This window comes from Rhinopithecus roxellana, unplaced genomic scaffold, assembly GCF_007565055.1.
Source record: "Rhinopithecus roxellana isolate Shanxi Qingling unplaced genomic scaffold, ASM756505v1 contig5434, whole genome shotgun sequence".
Lineage (NCBI taxonomy): Eukaryota > Metazoa > Chordata > Mammalia > Primates > Cercopithecidae > Rhinopithecus > Rhinopithecus roxellana.
The window spans coordinates 7,143-25,548 of record NW_022144051.1 but is presented as its reverse complement, the minus strand read 5'-3'; the positions used below and the strand labels follow the sequence as shown (position 1 = coordinate 25,548).

General features: G+C 43.0%; 1 protein-coding gene across 1 annotated transcript; it reads left to right on the top strand.

The window, feature by feature from the left end:
* Positions 1-13,910: 13,910 nt before the first annotated feature.
* Positions 13,911-18,205, top strand: LOC115896146 (proline-rich protein 20G-like). Its single transcript, XM_030926559.1, has 3 exons — positions 13,911-14,078; positions 14,589-14,647; positions 17,316-18,205. Exons 2-3 carry the CDS (start codon positions 14,596-14,598, stop codon positions 17,891-17,893), a joined length of 630 nt encoding a protein of 209 aa, XP_030782419.1. The 5' UTR covers positions 13,911-14,078; positions 14,589-14,595; the 3' UTR covers positions 17,894-18,205.
* The last annotated feature ends 201 nt before the right edge of the window (positions 18,206-18,406 follow it).

Below are 18,406 nucleotides of genomic sequence, written 5' to 3'. Positions count from 1 at the left end.
TGCAACACTATGCATTTGTTAAAGCCCATAGAACTTCACAACACAAAGAATGAACCTTAATATATTCAAATTAAAGAAACAGTCATTTAGGAGGTGGAAGGATCCCAATGTAGGATGCAGGATATGACAAAACAATCTAACTGTATTACAAATGTATGAAACCACCTCACTGAAGGGGATGAAGGAAAATGGCACTGACCTAAGTAACTTCAGAAATGAGTGGAGACTGAAAATATAATAAATATATGTCAATAAAAATATATATCAACTCTTTCTTAGACAATTTACTGATTTAATGTAATTCAAAATCTCCAGTAAAATTGTTTTTTCCAAAAAAATCACAAAAAATAATACAGATTATTTTTAAAAGAGGAGAAATAGCTAAGTAAATATTGGATAAGCAAAGCTGAGAGGTGAATTTCCATAACTGGTTATAGGCAAAAAGAACTTTACAAAATCATAGGACTGTTGATAAAGTCGTTTCCCATTGGCATTCAGTATAACTTCTAAGTTAATGGATTGGATGGTGGGAGCCAAGTTTCTCACTGTTGGAGTGGGATGTTCCAGTTAAGCAAGGAAGGAAGCTAGAATGATCCATGTGGCAATGGATTAGAGTTGGAGACATCAGCATGAACTTAGGTTTAGCTTAATATAGATGTAATTGGTTATACAGAGAGATTCACACATGTAGATAGATGATGGATAGGTCAATAGATAGATGCATGTGATTTTGTATACACACCTACTTCCTTATTCTGTCAGCTGAGCAGACCTCGAAGCAATGACACTCCAGCAGCAACAAGCACAGCTGGGGCCCAGGTATTCGTTTCTAATACTCTCCAATGAAAGGAACCAAAGCTCATTGGAAAAATGACTGGTTTTAGGACTAGGGCAGGAAATATACCAAATCCAAAACCAAAACCCCTATGATGATAGGAGTATTTAAAAGGACAGAGGCACTACCTGAAAGAGTTCCTAATGAACCTTTGAATGGCAAAATAAATACTGTAGCATCAAGTTATAACCCTCACTTAATGAGTTGCAAAATAAATGCCCATAAGTCCATACTGATATAGACAAGTGACTGAATAAAGAACTTAGTAGGGTTGGGGAAGGGAAAAGACAAATCTATAGAGAAGAATTCCAAATAATTTAGATACTCTGCCCTCAGGAAGGTAGGGCATAGCCCCCACCCCTTAAGTGTGGGCTGCACATAGTATCTTCCTTCTAAAGATTATGGTGGAAATGGGAAAAAAGGACTAACTGCAGTGGAGAAACCTGACAAACCCTACCTCTACCAGGTGACCATAGTCAACGTTAGTAGTGGTTTGAGTCATGTTGAGAGCAGGTGCCCTTGATAGACATGATGAGAAGGGTACTTTTCCTCTGTGGTCTTCCTCCCTAGCACACCTCATCTTGGTCTAATCATGAGAAAAATACCAGACAAATCTCAATGGCAAGACATCCTGCAAAATATCTGACCAGTATGCCTCAAAAATGTCAAAGTCATCACAAGCAAAGAAGGTCTGAGAAACTGTCACAGCCATGAGGAGCTGAAGGAGGCATGATGACTAGTTGTAATGTGGCACCCCGATAGGATCCTGGGACAGCAAGAAAGCCATTACATGAAACCGAAGAAAATCTGAATGGAGTATGGGCTGTAGTTAATAATAATTATCAATATTGGTTCATTAATTGTAACAAATACAAGGTAATCGTAACTAATTTAAGATGTTAGTAATGGGGAACTGGGTACCAAGTGCGTGGGGAACATCAGTAAGAGCTCTACAATTTTTCTGTAAATATGAAACTATTCTAAAGTTGAAAATTTACTTAAAATTATATGTCAACTCTTTCTTAGCCAATTAAGTAATTTTAATGTAATTCAAAATCCCCAGTAATTTTTTTTCCAAAGTGGAAAACTGATCACAAAAATTATGCAGGTTATTTCCCAAAGAGGAGGAATAGCTAAGTAAATATTGGATTAGCAAAGCTGGGGGGTGAATTTCTATAAGTGATTTTAAAACACATAAAGGGACAACCTTAAAACAATATAGTTCTGATGCAAAAACAGAGCAAGGAAATGGAATGCTTGACCCCAAAACAGGCTTGAGAGCTTGCCTCTATAAAGGTGGCTGCTCTGAAGGACCAAAAAAGAAGGAATTGCCATATTTGCAGATGTATCAGGCATAGAGTCATTCAAAAAGTATCTCATTTTATTTTAAAATGTGGTCTGAGGAGCAGAAGGCTGTTGGTAGCACTCCTCGGATCATGGCTGGCTCTCATCCTCACTCCATGCAAGGTTCTTTCTGGTTCTTTTATGCTTCCCCCTTATCCTTCATCCTGACCTCACCTCCCCAGCAGTAGCCAATCCAGTGTGTTTGGTTTATGTCTTTAGAAAAGCAAGTACTTCTGAAAAATAGGTAGTATTGTTTTATGTATATATTTTCAGCTTAGATAAATGGTAATATCCAGTAGGTCTAAATGTATTTCTTTCCTTTTTAGCCCAACAATACGCATCTTCAGATGAAGCCATGTTGCTGTATGTGCTCTACTGTAAGGCTTTGGGCTGCTGCACGGTGTCACGTAGAATGCGCCCACCATGTGGATCGCTCCCTTCCTCTAGCAATGGAAGTTGCCTTGCCCTTCCCAGTCCCACATGTGATACTACGATGAAATAACTTTCTGGTTCTCATTTCTTGTGTATGTGTGACTTTCACCAGGATTGACTCAGGAGGGTGGGTGCTGGGTCATAGGGCCACTCATACTTAATTTCGTGAGTGCTATCAGCTTGCTCTTCATAATAAATGCACAGCACACATTACAGCCAGCTGTGCACAGGGCTTCCATGACCTACATTCTCCCCAACATGTGTATTACCCAATTTCCTCATTTTGCCCATTGAACAGGAATATGTTGCATCCTGTGGATGCAGTGTTTTCGTTTAATTACTGAAAAGGCTGAGCACTGCTCCCTCTTCTTCTCTAGTCCACCTTCTTCAACGGACAGCCCATTCATATTTTTGCTCATTGTTCTATTGAATTTCCTGCCTTTTTTGGCCATCTTGTTAAGTTATCTTATTTATTTATTATGTTTTATAGATTGAGAGGGCACAGATGTAGTTTTGTTACATAGATATATTGCATAGTGTGCAGGTGGGCTTTGAGTGTAGCCATCACCTGAACAATGACATTGTACCCACTAGACAGTTTCTCACCCCCACCCCCAGTCCACCCTCCCACCTTTCTGAGTCTCCAGGGTGTAGGTGTATTACTTCACTCACTAGGCCCATGTGTACACATTATTTAGCTCCCACTTAAAAATAAGAATAAATGTCCTGACTTTTACTCATTGATTTGCATGAGTCCCTGGTATATCTCAGATTCACCCCTCTGGCTGATGGCTGTCTTTCTGCCTTACTGTGGAGATCAGCAGGCCATGGCTTACTTGAGACAATGTGGGGAAACTAGAGTTACCCCCAAAGTCCTTCTCCTCCACCTCTGTCTTGTGCTAAGGGCCTTCCTCCTCCACCTCTGTCCTGTGCAAAGGGTCCTGCCCTCTCTTCTACTCAAAAGTGCCAGTGCTCCATCTCCCTGCCAGTTCTCCAAGCACCAGTCACAGCCAGTGGCCCCAGGGAGTCTCACTGCTTTTAGTGTTGGTTTGACAAATCCATCGACCTCCCTCTGGCATTGGTGTATCTCTGAGGCTATCTTTGGAAGCAGTGACCCTGTGCTAATTTGACATCTTACCTAGAGACAGAAGACAGTGTGCCACATGCCAGTTTTACAGGGAAAAAGATTCAGGAGAAAAATATTTAAGTACTTTTCACATTGTATATTGAAAGTATATTAAAGTTTTTTTTTTTTTTTTTTTTTTTTTTTAAGGGGAAACATATAATTATTGTGTTTGTCACATCTAGTGGTTGAAAGCTGCTCTTCTTGTTTTCTCCAAGTCCTTATCATTTTCTTGGTGGGTAGCAGACCTCACATGAGGCCTGTACCATTAAACAGAACCCAGGGTCATGGCAACAACTCGAGTGCTTCTGCACCATGGGCTGTGGGAGCGAAGGATTGAAATCTGAATGATTCAAGAATAACGCAAACTGTAGTTCCTGTGTACCGAATGGCCTGTGATTCATAATTTTTATGAAGAAATCTATAAAAGGAAGTGGAGTTGGTGTTTGGAAGTGGAGCTGGTGTTTTCCTTGTGAGTTTTTTTTCCATGACCGCACTTCATCAGAATCTCTGGGAGTGGGACCCAGGTGTCCTTGTTTTTAAAACTCTTCAGGTGACTTCAAGGACAGTCAAGGTTGAAAGCCACTGCCAACCTAGACAATCGGTTTTTAAACCAGGCTACACATTGTATTGCCCGAGAGGATCCTGCTTCCTGGCTCCCACACCCAGAGGTTCCTATTTAACTGGTATGGAATACAGCCCGGGCACTGGGATTTCTAATGCTGCTCTAGTGATTCTAATGTGCAGCAAGGCTGAAGAGTCTTGGCCTTTGAGTGTGGCAGTTCCTCTCCCCTACACCTCTCACACCACTGTGTTCTTTGGTTTCATTCCATCTGATTTTTGAGCTTCCCTTCCAGTAGTCACTATTTATTTATTTTTGTCCTGAAGGCTCTTTTGGGATGTTGCATATGTTTATCTGTTGTTTATTCACCATTGCTTTTTGTATCTCATGCCTTTCTTTGGCACTCTTTCTTTTCCCTACACAACAGCTTCCTTTAGAAGTTCGTTTAGCAGGAGTCTGGATGGAGCTATACATTTTCTGCACAGGTTTTAGAAAATCTATTTTTTTTAATCTTCTGTACTGATGGTTTGGCTGGGTATGGAATTCTGCCTTGATGGGCTCTCCCACTCTGAAGGCATTGTTCAACTGCCTTCTTTCCTCCAGGGCTGCCAGCAAGAGGACTCTGCCAGGCTGTTAGGTGTTTTATATAACGTCTCTTTTTTGTCCAGTTGCTTTTATGCTTTCTCTCTTTGCCTTTTGTTTTTGGCAGTTGCACTCATATAATGTTTGGGTGTCAAGTTATTTATTCTTAGCCTGCTTGCAGTTTTTTTATTCTTCCATCTTAGCATTCAAGTCTTAGCTCAACTCCAAAGCATGTTCAGCTATGCCCTCTGTGGATGTGTCTCTTCTCCCTCCTCTTAAGCGTATGTTGGATGCCTTTAGAACCTCCCCCATGTTTGTCTCCTAACCTGTCTTTCATATATTCCACCTTTTTGTCTATTCATTTGCACTATATTTGAATTCTTTACCTTTAAGCTATGTAATATTAATTTAATTTAATTTAAATATTTTTAAGGCAGGGTCTTTTTCTGTTGCCCAGGCTGGAGTGCAATGGTACAAGCATAGCTCACTGCAGCCTTGAACTCCTGGGCTCAAGCCTCCCATGTTGCTGAGACTACAAGCACATGCCACCATGTCCAACTAAGATTTTTTATTAAAAAAAAAATTTTTGAAATAGAGATGGGATCTCACTATGTTTCCCAAGCTGGTCTCAAACTCCTGGGCTCAAATGATTCTCCCACCTCAGCCTTCCAAAGTGCTAGGCCACTTAAAATTTAAATTTTGATGTTTATACTTACTTCAAGAAGTTGTATTTGTATTTGCTTCATTTCAAAATCTACATGTTTTATTTGTTTTCATATTTTACTGTTCATGCTTATGCATTTTCTTCCTTATTTTATCTTGTTAATAATTTTAAGCATATTGGCTTTATACTTGTTATTTAAATTTCTTGATATGCTAATCCTTCTCTTCCTTTTTTTAGCCGACTTTTCCACTCAGAGACTCACTTCATTATCGTTCATATGGGAGTCCTTATCTTCTGGAGATGTGTATTGAAATATTTATTATTGAAATGGCACAGTGCCTAAGGTTTGCTTCAAAAGGATCGGGTGTTGAGGGAGTGGGTAGGGTATAGATAAAGCAATATTGGGTTCGGGATTTGTAGTTTTTACTTATGAGCTCATCTTTACTGAAGACTTTTTCCTTTGGGAATTCTCGTGTTCTGTGTTGTGGAAGTATTGCTAGAGAGAAAATTTTTGTTTTCCTTAGCTACTTATCCTCATAAATTTAATAGATGCTGGATAAGATTTTAAAAAATTGATATCTTGTCTTTGAGATTTTGGCAACATATGGTTAGTATAAATTGGGATTCCACACCCTGCTTAGGAACCTAGGATTCTTTTACCCAGAGCTTCAGTAGACCTCAGCCTCTTTGTTGCTTCTCTGGGCTGCTGGGAAGATCCATTTTAGTTCCCTTTTTCACCAACGGGCAGTTTTTCCAGGGTCCCAGTTTGTAACTGAAGTCTCACTTCTGGCTCTCAAATGTGGGGGTACAAGGGCAAGTCTCCATTATGAGCCAATGTTTATAAGGTCACCATTATATCAGTTATTTTTGTCTTTCAAGGTCAGTTCTCTATTTATACATTTTCCAGCATTTCTATGTATGTGTGTGTGTGTTTGCAGTCTGTGTTCTGCCATGCCGTTGGTTTTTGATTGTATATAGGAAATAACTTAGCTTTTTCCATTTAAATTTGTAATCAAGACTTTTCTTAATTATCTTATTCTTGGATTTCTCAGATAGATAATATTGCTTCAATATGTTTATAAAAAGAATAATTAAAATGTATTGTTTTCCTATAAACAATATTATCCATCATTGTTTCATTATTTCACCTATTATTTCAAATTATCCTCAGATAAATCTCTGAGTCACTATGAGTCTCCACTCTGCAGGTGGAGGAATGAAGGCTTGGAGCTGTTAGGTGACTTGCCCAAGGTCATGTACCGTGAGTGGGACACGGGATTTGCAGCCTGGGTATAGCCACTTTGAGTCTGCAGAGTTAATGCCTACTCCATGGTACCTCCCTAAATGATTATGATACATTTGCTTTTTAAAAAAATTCCTTTTTTGGTGTTTTATTAAAGTGGCTAAATGTTCCAGAACAGTCTTCCAGTACAAACCTCCTGTAGGATAGAAAGTTGACCCACACCCAGTGTCCAGGTGGTCCTCCACGTTCCCACCCTCACCTGAACTTAGGTTGAGGCCAGGTTCCTGGAGCTGGCCAATGAAACGGGAGTGAGAGTGAAATTTCGTGTTCCAGGGGGCAGAGGCTGCCAAACCCACATCAACCTTACATGAGGAATAAGTAAGCTTGCACTGAGGAAAGCAACTGGGATGGGAGGAGAAGGGTTTTGTTGTGACAGCAAGTGCCAGTTACCCAGCTTTTTCCTGCTACTTTTAAGAAATAAATCTCTGTTCTTTACACATTGCTCAGTCTCAGATATTCTGTCATAGAGGCACAACATACACACACACTACATATACCTTTTCCTTCCTCACTGTTACCATAGTGTCCCCTCCTTTTGTCTAAAACCAATCCTTCCAACCCTGTTTCTCTCATTATCTGTGCCTTCTCTTCTCAGAACCTAATCATTTCATCTTTCTCAACCTCATATATTCAATCCCATTCTCTTAATGGGATCCTCTTCATTTCTTTTATTTTACTTAAACATTCTTATCGTGATTATGATTTTTAAGAAGAGTCCTTACCTTTTAAATATGTACTGAAATATTTATGGTCTCAGTGGCATTGTGCCTGGGATTTGCTTCAAAATAATCCAAAGTTGAGGGAGGGGGTAGAGCATAGATGAAGTAAGATGGACCAAGTTTTGGTACCTGTTGAGGCTGAGTGATGGGTACATGAGGGAGGTGTCACACTCTCCTGTCTACTTTTCTGTAGAAATGTTTGAATTTTTCATAATAGGCAGTTTCTTGAAATGGTTCACAAAAATTAATAGAAGAAAAAAATTTTTAAGAAATTATTTTTCAAAAACAGGAGGAGAAAACAATGTTATTGCAATCCGTGAAACACACCCCCAATGCCTCTTCATTTCCATCCTCCTTATCTCCCACTTGTTCAGCAATGAGGACCTCAAGGGTATTTTTGTTACATTGGGGCCTTCAAAGAAGGAGGGAGGGGCTGTGAGCCAATAAATGAAGGCAGCTTCTAGTAGCTGGAAAAGGCAAGAAAACAGATTCTCCCCTGGATCCTCCAGAGGAAACTCAGCCTCACTGATACCTTGATTTTAGCTTTGTAAGACATATTTTGGACTTCTGACCTCCAGTGCTGTAAAATAATAAATTTGTGTTCAGTCACTAAGTTGGTAGCAATTTGTTACAGCAGCAATAGGAAACTAGTACACATGTTTTATCACTGAATCAGAATATGGTCTTGGTCTGATACTGACTTACCTTGTGGACAGCAGCAATATAACGCATAGGTTAAGACTTGAAACTCTTGAATAAGAGTCAGGTTAAAATCCTGGTTCTGCCCCACAGTAGCTGGGTGACCGTGGATAAGCCACTCAATCACGCAATGCCCCCGTTGCTTCCTTTGTAAATGAGAATAACAGTATTATCTACACACTAAAGTTGTTGGGAGGACTGAATGCATGAATATGTGAAAAGGACTGGGAACAATGCCTGGCACATGGTAGCGTCCAATAGATGTTAGCTATTATTGTTAGCTGTTACATATTTCTGACCTATTCTCATCAACTAATTCACCTGTTCCTTTGCCAATACCACACTATTTTGATAGCTGGGAAAAGCTCAACTTACTATTGTTCCTTTTTACAGCTGTTTTCCTCTGAAGTTTAATTCTCCATATAAACTTTAAAACATTTCATGCAATTCCAAGAAGAAAAAAAACAGCATTGATTTTAACAAATGGTGTTGGAACAAACTGGACGCCCATAATTAAAAATACAAATCTCAACCCTTACTTCACACTCTACACAAAAATTAACAAAAATCATTGTTAACCTAAAGGTGAAAGCTAAAACTATAAAACTTCTAGAAGAAAATATAGAAAAATCTCTATATGACTTTGCAGTAGGCAAAGATTCTTTAGGTGGGACACAAAAATCATGAATTGTACAATAAAACATTGATGCATTTTTTGCAATGGGCACTGTGATTTGTCACTAGACCCTTCTTCAGAAATTAAGTATTCGTGACCTCAGCTGTGAGAATTGCCACCAGCAGACAGCCCTCAGTCCTTGCAGATGGACCCTAAGGGACTGCCTTGACTGAAGGAACTCCCCTGACCCTTACCCATGGGCATACTCATCCTCCAGGCAGCTTGCATCCAGCGACATTCAATGGGGGCATCAAGGCCTGGCCCTATTACCCCAACTCAGAACAGCTTTAGCAGGTCACCTTACCACCAGAATATCCCAGAGGGTCTACTGAAGCACAGTATTGAGGCTGAGTGGTCCTGCCGCTTTCCCTCTAACATCCCTAAAAGGCACACCTCATACACCTTCTGCACTCTAATTTCCATCTCAGAGTTGGCTTCCTGGGAATCCCAACTTGAGACACTGGCCCTGATTAAAATTAAAATCTGTTCTTTCAAGGACACTGTTAAGAAAATGAAAAGGCAAGCCACAGAATGGGAGAATACATTCACACTCAATACATATATTCATCAAAGACCTGTATCCATAACACACAAAGAACTCTTACAACTCAAGAATAGAAAGTCAACCCAATTAAAAGAGTAAAAGTTTTGAACAGAAACTTCACAAAAGTATCTATGGCTGTGGTCAGTGAGAACATGAAAGCCCAATAAGGATAAGAATATGCAAATGAGCACAGAACATCCTGTGGTTCCAGGGAGCAAGGAGGTTCTCCAAATCAAACCAAAAGCCACAGTGATGGGGCATGTATTAGTCAGTTCTCACACTGTTGATAAAGACATACCTGAGACTGAATAATTTATAAAAAAAAGAGGTTTAATGGACTCTTAGTTCCACGTGGCTGGGGAGGCCTCACAATCATGGCAGAGGGCAAAAGGCACATCTTATATGGAGGCAGACAAGAGAGAATGAAAACCAAGGGAAAGGGGAAACCCCTTATAAATCATCAGATCTCATAAGACTTATTCACTACCATGAGAACAGTATGGGAGAAACAGCCCCCATGATTCAATTATCTCCTACCAGGTCCCTCCACAACATGTGGGAATTATGGGAGCTACAATTCAAGATGAGATTTAAGTGGGGACATAGCCAAACCATATCAGGGTGTGACAAAAGGACCCAGCAACCAACTGAAGGAGCTCCCAATGGCCAAGGCTGGAAACTTTGAGTGACAAAATAATTAACTAAATAATTAATAATTAAATATGTAATGAAAATATTTAACAAAATAATTAGCTAAATTATTAAATAATTAATCCCATGAAGAATTGGATTATAATCCAAAGTATACAACAGATATCCATGAGTCCATACTGATATAAAAAATGATTAGATAAATAAATACACGGGGAAGAGTAGACAAATCCCCCACACAGGAGAACTCCAAATAATTTAGGTAGCCATTCTCCTGGAAGGAGATAAGCATATTTTCCCTTTTTTAAAGTGTAGGCTACAGATAGTGACTTCCAAAAATGCAGCAGAGAAAGAGAGGGGAAAATTACTTTATGGTGGAGAAACCTACCAACACTGCCCCAGCCAGGTGACCAGGACAAATACCATCTGTGATAAGCCGTGTTGATAGTGTGCACTCTAGACAGGATGGGATGGGACTAGCTCTTTCCGTCGGCAATCTTTTTTACAAAAACACACCATTCCAGTAGGATCATGAGGAACACATCAGATGAATTTCAGGAGAGGACATCTTACAGTATACCTGACCAGTAATCAAAGTGTCAAGGTCATCAAAAACAAGGCAAGTCTGAGAAACCCTCGCACCCAAGAGGAGCCATGACTAATTGTAATGTGGTACCCTGGATGGGGTTCTGAGACAGAAAAGGTATGTTAGTTCAAAACCGAGAATAGATCAAACATAGACTTTAGTTAATGATGTATCAGTATTGGTTAATGTATCAATAATTGTTATTTCCATACTAATTAATTATGACAAATATACCATGCTAATGTAAGATGCTAGGAATGGTAAATTTTGTGTGGGTTGCATGAGAACTCTCTGTGTTTTTTCCAACTTTTCTATGAGTCTAAAAGTATTCTAAAATAAAAACACTTAGTTTTAAGAATCCGTTAACCATATCATTAGTCATCAAGGGAATGCAAGTTGAAACCACTATGAGACACAACTCCACAGACACTAGAGTGGCTTAAAGGAAAAGGATCAGTAACATCAAGTGTTGGCAGGGATGTGGGAGTGCCTAAAACCCTCACACACTTCGGGAAGCAATGTAAAATCCCACAACCAATAGGGAAACAATTTGATAACTTTTTATAAATCTAAAAAAAAACCCACTTGATTATTTGACCCAGAAATCTCACTTGTAGATATTTACCCAAGTAAAATGAAAGCATATGTCTGTCCAAAGTCTTGTACATGAGTGTTCCTAGCAGTTTTATTCATTATAGTCCCAAACTGGAAACAACCCAATCAACGTCCATCAGCTAGTAGTGACTGGATAAACAAACTGTGGTCTATTCATGCAATAAGACACCACCCAGCGATGAAAAGGAATGAATGACTTATGTGTTCTACAACACAGATGGACCTCAACAACATTATGTCAAGCAAGAGAAACCCGGCAGAAAAGGGGGTGTACTGTATGCTTCCACTTATGTGAAATCCTAGAACACGCAAAAATAATCTGTAGAGATAAAAAGCAGATCAGTGGTTGCTGGGGCAAGGATGGGGGAAGGGAGCTGACTGCAAAGGGACACAAGGGAACTGGCCCAGTGATGAAATTATTCTGTATCTTAGTTGTGAAGGTGGTTACCCAAGTCTACAAGTTTATCAAAATCATCAAATTGGGTACTTCAAATGGATGCATTTTACTGTGTGTAAATTGTACCTCAATGAAGTTGATTTTTTTTAAAAAACAAAAGCAACAACAACAAAAAAATTGAGAGCCTAACTGGAAAGGCATTACTTATACACTATATATATACATATATATATATATATGTATTATATATATGTGTATATATATGTGTGTGTGTGTGTGTGTGTATATATATATATATTGTTTTTTTTTTTTTTTTGAGACAGGGTCTGACTCTGTGTCCCGGGCTGGAATGCAGTTGTGCGATCTTCGCTCACTGCAGCCTTGACCTCCCTGGCTCAAGTAATCCTCCCACCTCAGCTTACATAGTGGATGGACCACAGGCCCCTGCCACCACACACAGGTAATGTGTTTTTTTTTTGTTTGTTTGTTTTTTGTTTTGGTAGAGATGGGGCCTTGCTATGTTGCCCAGGCTGGTCTCAAACTCCTGAACTCAAGTAATTCTCTCACCTCCATCTCCCAAAGTTCTGGGATTACAGGCATGAGACACCGTGCTTGGCCAGAATTTTTAAAACAACATTATCGGAGCAGGGTGTGGTGGCTTATGCCTGTAATCCCAGTCACTTAGGAGGCCTAGGCGGGAGGATTGCTTCAGGCCAGGAGTTTGAGATTAGCCCAGGCAACACAGCGAAACTCTGTCTGGACGACAACACCACCACCCAACTAGCAGGAGTAGTGGCGTCAGCCTGTGGTCCCAGCTACTCGGGAGGCTGAGGTGGAAATATTGCTTGAGCTTAGGAGTTCAAGACCAGCCTGGGCACATGGCGAACCCCATCTCTACAAAAAGAACAAAACTTAGGCGGGTGCAGTGGTGTGAACCGGTGGTCCCAGCTACTCGGGAGGCTGAGACAGGAGAATAGGTTCAACCCGTGAGGCGGAGGTTGCAGTGAGCTGAGATCGCACCACTGCACTCCAGCCTGGGCGACAGAGGGAGACTCTGGCTCTTTAAAAAACCAACAAGCAAACCAACCAACCAGCCAAACCACTGCAGGCGCCTTCCTCTCCGCTGGTGTGTTTGCTGCTCTCTTCCTCCTCCCCTGTGTCCGTGTGTGTACCCACAGCGGTAAACGCACGAGGTGTGTCTTAACACGTATCTCCAGCCCCATCGCCATCTCTCTGAGTTCCAGACCCTTTTTACAAAAGGCCACTTGACATCCTCACGTGGTGCCTCAAAAGCTTCTTCAACCCAACCTGCAGAAGCCAACCTCCCCATCTTCCACTCAGCGCAGGTTCCTAGTTCACCTCTGTCTGAAGGAACGGGAGGCCAAGGCTGCAGGCTCCTTCCCTCCAAGGGCTGTCTACACGGCTCACTTTCCCTTGCAGATTTATCTCCCTCCCGGGGAACGTTCTCTGCCTCTGACGCCCACAGTCTTAGCCTAACACGATCCTGCGCCCAGCCCCTAGTGCTGTGTAGCCTCCTTGCCTCTAGGAGTTAACCAGGGCACCCTGAGTTCTCTCCTTCACAGCTAGTCTGACCGTTTTTCAAATGTTCACCCACTCAGGACACTGTTCTGAGGTTTCCCGGAACAAGACCAGCTCCTGCGGCCCCTGCCCCCACCTCGCACACCCGGGACCTGGGCCTGGTCTCCCTCTCCATTCGCGGAATGGGCTGGCCTCCCTTCCAGTCCGGGCCTCAGCGCCCGTTCTTCACCCCCCTGCCTCCCTCCCTGCCCTTCCCAGCCCGGTTCACGTCGACTAATTTCAAATTCCAAATTCCAAACTTCAGCACAAATATCCCCCCCACCAACGCTTTCCTTCACCACGCTCAGATCTAATCAAATCAAATCTTCCTATTTGCTACTCTCACGGCACCACACCTCCCTTTTGCTGGCACTTACTTGTAATTATGAATTTTTTTTCTCAACAATTAGATTGATCAATCAACCACTGACATCTGTGAACGGGGGCTTCACGGTGGGCCCCATTTGACAGGCAAAGGACTGGCCCAATGACCTTCCAAGCTCAGTCAGGCCCACCCCAGCTGGCCCCGCCCCTGACCTCTCCCATCACGTGATGGCCTCACCGCCTTTTAAGGGGGAGCGCGCGAGGCTGCGAGCAGTCAGTCAGCTTTCTGCCGGGCTCTCAGCTAGGACCGCTGGGTGCTCCCTCCTGCCTGCCTGGTAGGGGGCGCATTTGAGGGCGACGTCGGAGCCATAGCCGTGATCCTGTGGACACTTCCAGCTCCTCGGGCTTCTCCTCATAGAAGAAAGCCAGCTGCAGGGAGATCAGGTGTGTGTCTGGGTGTCCCTGAGGGGTGGGTAGAGTTCGCGTGGGTACAGGTGGGAACAGAATCCTCAGTGCTCTAGAAGGCCGAGGCCACATCCCTTGTCACCACTGCCTTCTTCGCAACTCGGTTCCCCATCCTCCATCTTTTTTCTCTCTTCCGCTACGGAGGGATCATTCCTCCACGAGGCCTAAGTCTCCCCGGTACCAGCTTTGCCTGAAGAAACTGGGATAAGTTAATCAAGCCGCCTCTAGGCCAATCCCTGCTTGCTACTGGCTCCCCCTTGGAAATCCCTTACAGTGTGGAAGTCTTCCCCCACCCCAACTCCCACCTTCTTCACAGGATCCCCTTGGCTGCGCCCCGCGGGCTCTGTGCAAATGCTCTGAGGCCCGTGAGCGGCGGTGGCCCTGGAGGAGGGGGTGAGGTAGGGTCCGCATCGCTGCGTGACGCTTGAGAAATTAGGCTGCGGTTTAACACCCTGACTGACCCGTTTTCCTCCCCATTCCCTCCTGCAGATTCCTCATGGAGGAACCAAGGCGTTCGAAACGACTTCGCTCCATGGCCCCTAATCAAGGTACCGTCAAACATCTACCATTCTCTTTAATTTTTTCCAGATTTTTACTTTACTTTTGGTATTGACTTATAGAACTTAGATATGCAAATGTGACATGTTATGAAAAGCAGCAGCCCCTGCTCCTTCTCAGTCTCTCGCACCTTTGGGACCACCACTTCCATCTGGGTAGCCATTACTTCTAGCATTTCCTCTCATTCTTTAAATAACATGTGTACCCTACTGCTATTTCTTTTTCCGCTTAGACTTTATTTATGGTCTTCCCGCTAGACTAGTGGAATATTTAGCTGTAGTTCATACATTGCCACCACCACCACCACTCACCACCACCACCACTCACCCAGCCATACCCATCCCAGGGCACACACCCTGTGCTCCTCCCCCACTGCCCAGGAGCCAGGAGGACACTAGGATTACTTTGCACCTCTTGCATAACTTGAGTTTTCCAGGACTTAATACTTCTCCTCGGTTATGATGTGTTCACTTATCACGAATCCATTCCCCAATTCTTCCCCAACTGCTTAAATTCAAACCCAATCAAGCATTCTCTCAGTTTCACTTTCTCATAGCCTGTTCCAACCGGGACTGGCTGCTCCTAGTCAGCTCCCAGCTGCCACTCCAGGATCTCCTTTCCACATCATCTGGGAAATTCCTTTTCCTCTTTTGAATTTTATCCCATTTCCTATGTCTGGTGTCTTTTTCTTTCTTATTTTACTTTTTCTCTTTGGAAGAGTGAGTTCTCACACTATGTCTCGATCTGTGTATGATAAACCAGTACTCTCACATTGTTCTTTTCCGGAGGTATTGGAATTTGATGGCCATTGCCAAATTACTCTTGAAAACATTTCCCTTCATACACTGTCCTAAATCTTTTAATCTTGTCTAGTTTGATAGACACATTACAGTAAAGCATGCTTTGAAGGGAAATTATTTAAGATCTTGCTTGTCTGCAAACATCTTAGTTCTAATTCCTAAGGGATACTTTGGTTGGATATCAAATTTTGGGTGGGAAGTCCATTTCACTCAAAAATTGTGAAGACATTTTCTATTATCTTCTAGATTTAATTGCTGCTTTTGAGCTGTCTGATTTTTGAGACATGTTGAATCTTGACCGTTTCCATATTGCCTTTCCTCCCTTTCTCTTTCTCCCTCTCTGGAAGATTTTAGGATCTTTCGTTGTCACCACCACTCTGGAATTTTATGGGGATGTGTCTCAGTAACAATACGCTTCTAATTTTCTTTTCTCTTCCTTCCTTTCCATCATTTTGGATTTTAGCTCTCTTTTCTGGGAGTTCTCAATACTGTCCTCCAAAATTTCCGTGGAGATTTTTATTTCTGCTCTCACAATTTTAATTTCAAAAAGCTGTAGTTTTTCTGAATATTCCTTTTCAAAAGTACCCTATAATTGATTCATGGGCATAATTCCTTCTATCTCTCTGGGGATATTATAGATGTTTTTGGAAAGTCTCATGTGTGGCATAAACTGTTTCCTCCAAGTTGGCTTTTCTTGTATTATTGTTCTATTTCTTGTGTTACAGCCTTTCCTCTGATGTTTGGCGATCTCTGATTGCTGCTTATAGTTTAAAAGTGGGACCCGGAGAAGAAGCTGTTGGGAGCCCCAAGCCTGTGGATGGGGCTTGTTGATTGGGTTCCACAGAATATATATGGTTGGGCTATGTAACTGGGCGACCCTAGATGCCAGTTTCTTGGGATTTTTTCTTAGGCTACACAGGTTTCCCTAGGAAGAATATTCAGATGATCTTCAATGCCTGCTCTGTCATTGATAAAATTCTGTAGACGTTTGTCTAGTTTTGGACTTCCTGTTCTGTTCCATTGCTCAATCATGTATCTGTGTGAACACCTCCCCTCCCTACCAAGCTAGCTTATAGCTACCCTAGGCTTCTTTCCTCCTGGAAGCCATACAACTACTCCCGGCCCCCCTGTCACCTAGAATCCTATCCCTCCCTGCTATCCCTACTAATCCTCTCTCACCTCTGCCTTTCTAAATCCCACCCATCATCCTTGATATCCCCAGCTTATGTTAACTTCTCCAATAAGACTTTCTGATCATCTCCTTCCCAATACATGTTAAGCTTACTTGAACCAGACACTAATCTAAACATTTCTCTTCTAGTAACTCAGTTCTTTTAAGGACCCAGGGGTTGGCATGTTATTATACCAATTTATGAAAAGGGGCACTGATGCCCAGATAAGTGAAGGTGCCTGGGAATACAACCCCAGCATTCTGGATCCGGAGCCACCTCCCTTATGATACCCTTCACCTCCCAGCTGGTCACTCATTAGCATCATTCATTTTTAGGTGTTCTGTTTGTCTCTCCTACTGAGGTTTAAGCACAGCAAGGGCAGGCAACATGTCATTTTTATTCAAACTCAGCCTCTGCAGGGAACTGTAGACTCATTTACTTATTAGTAAAATGGCGGTCATAATATCTGACTGACAAGGTCATTGCAAAGACTTGAGAGGCTCATGGAAAGTGCTGAGCCCAGGCTAGGCCCTTGGACAGACAGTGCTCCTGAGGGCATCTCCTGACCTTCACACTGTTTGCCTGGGTTCCCCTGGGCCCTCCCTGAACCCCTTTCCTTGTCTCCCTTCCTGAAGGCTTCCTGGGCGGCCCCTACTCCATCTCCTCACACTCTGCTTCTCTTTTAGCTTCAGGTGGGCCTCCTACAGAGCCAGGCTGCTCTGGTGTGGACCATGAAGACCCTATAGAGCCAGTCCAACTCGCAAAACCCACTGCTTATGTGAAACCCATGAGATGGGAGCCCCCAGCTCGCGCAGAGCTGGCTCGTCCTGCAGGAAGAGGCTGGCGCAGGGGAGGAAGCTGGCGGGCAGGTCGAGGCCGTGGCAGTGGGGTCGTGCTCCGCAGGGTCCCCGGCCAGAGAGAGGGGCCAGACGTGTACCTCCATCTGAACTACCATGGAGAGCCAGGCCACCAGGGGGAACCGGAAGCCGGGCAGAACCCAGCCTTCTCTTTTACTGAAGCAGCTCCTATGCCCGGAATTGTGCAGGAAGGCCCCGGTCCCCATGCAGCCCAGCCTGAGGTGGGGTTTCAGGAGCCACCTCCTGCTCCTGGGCCTGCGGCTGTGGCCAGGCAGCCCATATTGGCCCTCTATCCCTGTATCGGGTTCAGGCCTCTGGGTGGCTCAGCTTTTTTGCGCATCATGCAGACCTCCAGTGGCACCTACGTGCACGAGGTCCCAGTGTACCTTGCCCACACTGCACACTAACCTCTGTCACCCATATTGCTGGCAGCCTCCCTTTCTTCCACCTGAACGTTCCCCCATCCGCAAACTCTAGCCCCATTTCTGCTCCACTCCTCCCTGCCCATCCCAGCCAGGGCCCTCACTTTGTGTTGTCATGTGCCTCCAAGTCCTCCTCCCAGGATCCTGACAGTAGTCCATCTGCTTCCAATGTCCCTCTTGCCTCTGCTTTGTATGTTCTGTCAAAGATACAGATGCATGGAATTCCTCAATGCTTATTCAAATAAACCAGCAGCTTCCTGAGTCCTTTTAGTGTGCTTATATTAAAAGCCAATTAAAGATACTTGGGATGAAAAACAAGGTTGTTGGAATCCAAAGTTATGTTGATGATTTGAATCACAGAATAGATAGGACTGAGAAATAAAAAACTAGATATTTGGGCAAGAGAGAGATGGAGAGTGTGACAGAGCAGTCACCCAGGGAGCTCTCCTGTGGATCCACAGGTCATCTAACGTGGAGCTCCCCAGGGATCCATCATCC